This window comes from Rutidosis leptorrhynchoides, chromosome 6, assembly GCF_046630445.1.
Source record: "Rutidosis leptorrhynchoides isolate AG116_Rl617_1_P2 chromosome 6, CSIRO_AGI_Rlap_v1, whole genome shotgun sequence".
Classification (NCBI taxonomy): Eukaryota; Viridiplantae; Streptophyta; class Magnoliopsida; order Asterales; family Asteraceae; genus Rutidosis; species Rutidosis leptorrhynchoides.
Genome location: NC_092338.1, coordinates 423,957,050 through 423,963,172, shown reverse-complemented (window position 1 = coordinate 423,963,172; position 6,123 = coordinate 423,957,050). Strand labels below are relative to the sequence as shown.

At 33.6% G+C, this 6,123-nt stretch overlaps 1 protein-coding gene across 2 annotated transcripts; it reads right to left on the bottom strand.

The window, feature by feature from the left end:
* Positions 1 to 497: 497 nt before the first annotated feature.
* LOC139852802 (uncharacterized) lies at positions 498 to 5,770 on the bottom strand. 2 transcript variants are annotated; one of them, XM_071842134.1, is made up of 9 exons: positions 5,648 to 5,770; positions 3,246 to 3,368; positions 3,082 to 3,162; positions 2,917 to 3,005; positions 2,716 to 2,790; positions 1,921 to 1,982; positions 1,763 to 1,843; positions 1,284 to 1,490; positions 498 to 777 (listed from the first exon to the last, which is right to left on the bottom strand). In XM_071842134.1, exons 2-9 carry the CDS (start codon positions 3,366 to 3,368, stop codon positions 683 to 685), a joined length of 813 nt encoding a protein of 270 aa, XP_071698235.1. In that variant the 5' UTR covers positions 5,648 to 5,770; the 3' UTR covers positions 498 to 682. The 2 variants fall into 2 exon arrangements, with proteins under 2 accessions (XP_071698235.1, XP_071698236.1); XM_071842135.1 differs by having other exon boundaries at positions 3,246 to 3,376; positions 5,648 to 5,709.
* Between the last annotated feature and the right edge of the window lie 353 nt (positions 5,771 to 6,123).

Genomic DNA, 6,123 nt, shown 5'->3' with positions numbered 1-6,123 from the left:
GCAAATATCCGCCAAATCAAATTCCAAACAACCCCTATAACATCTCATATCCGTTGATGAAGAACTTTAAAACTTTCCAAAACTATTATCTTTTTCTTTTTTATTGAACAAGAGTTCGGCTTCACCCAAGGGACTAAACCACCCACGCGTTCATCTCCCGCAACTGCATATTCCGCCCTCAACTGCTGCCCAGGAGAAAACCCGACCCAATCCGAGGGCATGGGCGGTAAAACCCCACTGACCCGCAACCCGATGTGCGAAAGGTGGAGTTCGAGGGTTAAGAAAATGCTACAACTCGCTAAGAGAGTCAGACCACTACCACATAAGCTACAAAGTTCTTATTCCAACACTATTATCTATTGAAACTGATTAATAGGAATATAAATATGGGCGTTCTACACAATCTACATACCAAGCTTCCTCACATAAGTAGGTTTAGATCACAAGTATAAATAAGCCTAAAAGATGATATGAAACTTAAAGAGAAAAAGAATATATTGAAATTTAAGCTCAAGCTCACTATAGAAAAATGGCTGGCATGACATGAAATTTGAAGTTACTAAAATAAAAATTAATCTAAAAACTCTTACAAACTCATGTCCTAAACTGAAAATAATAAGGTACCATAATCATAAAACCTTGACCACAAGCAAACCATTATCACTGTAAAACAAGTCTATATTTAAGCACCTCCAGCAGTAGCTGCAGCTAGAATCGGCCGATTTGATCTGAAACCACGACCCCTGCCACGAGTTCCCCTCATGCCACGTCCACGCCCTGAACAGCTCAACAAAATACAAATCATATATACAAAAAATCAGACGGATGGGATCAAAAGATAAACGAAGGTTTGTACAGCCATTAATCCAAACGTCAGCCCATAACAGTTTTTTTCATTTCCTGAAGGGTAAAACAGGCGAACAGAAAAGTTGTGCTAAAAAGCAAAAAAGGCAAAGATCATATCAGGTTGATCACAATGTGTATTCGTGATTAAAGAACTTGTATTAATCAAGGCAATATGTGATATAACTGGGTCGACCCGCACTTTTCTATCTATTTTTTATGCATAATTAACTAATATGTTTAATCATTAATATTAAAAAAAACAAACTGTAGGTTCCATTCACTAAGAATACACTTTTATGCACAAATAGGACCACTAAAATTTCCTGAGTTGACACATTCGATCAATCAAAGACGTAGCAGATAACCCAAATCAACCAATTCATAAGTATATATTTATACTTATAGTTTTCGAGATTGACAAAACAAGGAACCAGTACCTCGTCCCTGTTGCATGGGTATTTCTTGATTATATCCACCACCATACTCATCATCATCCACATTAGGTCCAGGACCATTACGATAACCTCCCCTTCCACGACCTCTGAAATTACGACCTCGTCCTCCTCGGCCCCTGCCCCCCCTAGAGAAATCACGAGGTCCATCCCATCCCCCGTCTTCGTACTCTCCTGATGCATAACCATTTCCTGTCAATATCATCGTAGACACGTCAGAAGTCAAGACTTAAAGATCTTATTTGCATTTCTTGTTCTTTTTCGTTTATCCAAATTCGTTGGTAATTTTTTTACAATTGTATGTAATTAAAGTAACCCTTTACGTATTTACACGTGGTATGGAAAACTAAACATTAATTACATTATTAACCCATGTAAACTTGCGGTAGATAAGTATCAACAAGAAAGAGAGAGAATTTATGAAAAGTCAACTTAAAAACCGAATTGAACAAAGTGGGTCATACCAGGCATGGATCTGGACCCCGCCCTTCCCCTTCCTCTTCCCCTTCCACTACGTCCCCTGCCTCTAGCAGTAGGTGAACCCTCTGCATAAAGAAGAATACGGAAAAATATAGATATATAAGTTAACATAATTAAGAATGTACAGAGTAGAACGTCATACCTCCGTCATACTCGAAATCAGTTTCCACCTTCACCTGGTCAGCGGGCAATGGGGGCTGATACCTGAAAACATTTCATAGCAATTACCACATAAGTAAGACTAACCTTAAATATATAAATGTAATAACAAGAAATGATTATAAAATACAATCGATCAAAACTTTACATTTTCACTAGATAAAAATTACTTTTTGTATCACATACATCTCATTCTGCCCCATTCAAAGTTTAAATTTTATAATCACCTAACTACCCAGGTTGTTAACTTATATAGTCGTATAATTGTTTGTTATAGCTTTAAGCTTCTTGGAAGCTTTTAAACTTTACCATTAAAAAACTTTTCATTTACTAGTCGACACATGTTTATACAACTACATCAACTTGAAAGCCTTAAACGGAAGAGCTAAAAATTGTGAACATTGTCTGAGGGTTTTACTGATTCTAACGGGTCAAAAAGTAGGAGATATACGCATCGTTAAGATACAGACTGCTTGTTTACATCAATACACAAAATCACACTCGAAGGGAAGAAACTGTGTCTGATTAATATAGAGTACAAAGATCTCAATTATCAGAGATAATAATAATAATAGTAAGGTACCTGTAAGCAAATAGCTATCTCATTCACTAATATCAAGAAAACTAAAATATTAAAAAGAATACAAAACTACAACTACAGAAAATATTAATAATAATAACAATAAGCATATACATATAGCTATTTCATTCACCGATATCAGTAATTATTATAGAAACAGATACATACAAATACGGAAAAAGAAAAAAAAAAACTCACCCAATAGATGATGTATCGAGCTCCTTTATAGAGAGAGTTACAGTAATCATTGAAACGTGCCTTGTGGTTTCCAGACTGACAGAAGTACAAAACATAACATATAGATATATTATGCATATTTTGAGGATACAAACTTTCAATAGACATCATACATCATCAAAGACCGTTCTTTTCTAAAAACGAGAACAATGATGAACTTACGGAAGTAGGCCTTCTTCTAGTGGTTCCCACGTATCAGTTATGTCTATTGATCCAATGGACGTAATTTGATGAAGACCAACAATTCTTCTCTGCAAGACAGTAACTCTAGAAATCATTACTAATAAACGATTAAGAATGAGAAAGTTGACTCAGAGCATTAAATACCTTTATCAGCTCCACAATTGTTACGGTCTTGTTGATTGCTCTGCCCATTGCTTTAAACACTATTTCCGAAGAGCCTTTTTCCTATTAAGGGTACAAAGTTGACCAGATATCTTGAATTATTAGTCCACCTGGCAACAATTGTTGCTCAATGTGGAGAAAAATACCTGAAGCAAATTCATGGCATAGGTGATATAGTTTCGCATCCTTCCTTGGCTAGTAATTCGGATCTCATTCTCAGCAATTGCTTGATCTGCTTTTGGTTTTTCCACCTTATGGTACCGATCCATCTTTAAAACTCAAGCCCACAAATCAAAAAACTTATTCAGGATCACTAAAATGCTAAAATTAAAAATTGTATAACATGTGAGTTCCTCACCAAATTAGTAACAGCAGATGACCGAAGATTGTAATCAGATAATAATTTTAAAAAAAGGGTAAGAAATGTAAAACTTCCAAGCTGAAGTAGTGGATGCACCTTAATCAGGGATCAGGGATTCTTATTAAAAGAACATATATGCTAAGTTGTAAATTTTTACATCAGAAAAAGGAGCCTAATAACTGAAATCAAAATCAAACTCGTTCTAATTAATAATCAAGATCAAACTATTTCTAATTAAGTAGTAATTTCAAAAGAAAGGGTAAGAAATGCAAAACTTTTAAACTGAACTAGTGGATGCACCTTAATCAGGGATCAGGGATTCTTATTAAAAGAACATATATGCTAAGTTGTAAATTTACATCAAAAAAGGGAGCGAGCCTAATAACTGAAACCAAGATCAAACTCTTTCTAATTAAGTCACTTTCTAGTTAGAATTGATTGGTTGTACTTATTCAGTAATCCGTAATGTTAATAATTCACGATCCCTCAATTTTCTAATTTGAGTCATGATCATAATGTAGAATAGATAACCGACCTTGCTACAGCGGAAAAGGATCGGGCTGTATATTATCATTTCATAGTCTAACAGTAAAAACATCACGAATTAAACATAAACAACTCTTATGGAAACAGAGAGTGCAAAAAAGGTATACAATCAAAACGTTTCAAAAATAGAAAATTAATGTGAATTCAATTCTATCTACTAAAATAGTAGAAATAATAACAGATACATGTTTCTATTCAAGATAATATGATAGTACCACTCAGCCAGGATCCACTTTTCTCATTCAAGCCCTAAACGTTATGACTATGAAGTTAGGAGTATTTATATCAGTTCCAGCGAGTTCATTTTTGCGCTAGTGGGCCAGGCATTGGATTTATGGGCCAGATTGGTAAATAAATTAATAAATAAAAATGGTACAAGTTCATAGATAAGTAAATCTGCTTTATTGCCTATATATGTGGATACATGCACTACACTATATATATGAAGTAGAGTAAAGTTTGTATAAGCATTTTTAGCTGATTATGTGATATAGAATGATCATAACTTGACTAAATTTCCTGAACGAACTAAATTACTACCGATTTTAAATATTACAAGATTGTGAGGTATCTTGAAATAGTGGTTGGCTTAAAGCTAGAGTTTATAAGAGAGAATCGAATCTGATTCTTCAGTATTATAGTCACTATTTACTTATTAATGATAAAAATGTTATATACAATTGTTTGACATATGTATACATTAAGTTGCTATGCTTGGAATTTTATATACAACTAAATCTCGCAGAAGCTACTGCTAGTGCCTAAATTTCTGAAAGAAGTAACAACGCTTTCATTTTATCGCAGTGGAAACTTTAATCGAGAAAGGATAATGTGTTCATTTACTAGTTATAAAAAAAAACTTTAACAACGCATGTTAACCTACTTTAGTTCACTCTATTTTTTGATTCTTTTTACTTACATGCATGCAATCTAAAATACACGAAAATGATACCACAAATTATGAAATTAGTAAGACTCTTTTAACAATGTACCAAGCGATAAACCTCACATTCAGAAACTCTCACAAACAGAAGCTACTTAAATAAATAAACAAAATAAATACTGTAGAATTTAAGTCAAGGTCTTGATATATCATCCTGACAAAATGTCTAAGGTTCAAACGTCGCTAAAAACATATCTTGTAAGGCCAGTGAAAGGTTCGTAAACAGTTACGGAAAAAAAAATTAGGCCGCGTACATCACACTAAGTACTTCACCTCGAAAAACCTTATCCGTTAACTACAAGAATTAAAGCATAGACATAAAGTTAAATTTATGTGAAAATGTAATCGAAAAATTAGCTTATTAACTGAAGTGCTAAACTAAAAGGTATATCAAGACACAGCGATTCATGTTTCTTATAATCTATAACAAGTACCATTACTGATTCTGAGTGCATGTAAGATTACACAAAAATCAATATATATATTTTCAAAATTAGTACATTCAGTAACATTTTATGCATGTAAAATCAGCCATCACAGAAACAATCACACTCAAAAACGGACAACGTACAGAAGCAAAATCGTTGTGAAATGCCAATTAATGACATCAAATCAAATATATGCATCAAATATTGCCACATAATAATTGATTTAAAGACAATTAAATCGAATAAAACGAGTCAAATTAAGAGGTGCACCTTTTGTTAAATTGATTTGGATAAGACAGTGAAAGAACAGCCCTCTTTTCCGGCTTCGATTTTGTTCGTTTAAGCCCTAAAAACTGTGTGTGTATACGGTTTCAGGTATTTATAGCATTTACAATTTACAATACTTGCCCTAAACTAACTCTCATCTTAACCGTTGAACTGGTAGTTAGTTTCCTTTTTCATCATTGGGCCGGGCTTTTTGTTTTATATGACCCATTTTTTACAGTTTTACTAGTTAAAGACCCGCGATTTCGCAAGTTTTATAAAATGATGATATTCTAAGAGAATTTCAGCCATGATAACACAATTAAACAATTAAATTGTAGTATCATGGGTTTGAATGTTGGTTTGATGTATTTGCTAGTCCAGTTTGTTTGGGCCTTGATGCCTCTGTTGTATCTTTATTGCGAGACTTCATTTTTTTTAAGTTCTCGAGTTTTTATAAAGATAGTTTTTGAAGAAGAAAA

What these genes read in the sequence shown, in the direction of transcription:
- LOC139852802 (XM_071842134.1), bottom strand. Translation starts at nt 3,368, where the DNA reads ATGGATCGGTACCATAAGGTGGAAAAACCAAAAGCAGATCAAGCAATT. An exon ending in CTCGATACATCATCTATTGG is followed by an intron (nt 1,983 to 2,715) that starts GTGAGTTTTTTT and finishes AAATGTTTTCAG; the next exon opens with GTATCAGCCCCCATTGCCCG. An exon ending in GGGGTCCAGATCCATGCCTG is followed by an intron (nt 1,491 to 1,762) that starts GTATGACCCACT and finishes TGATATTGACAG; the next exon opens with GAAATGGTTATGCATCAGGA.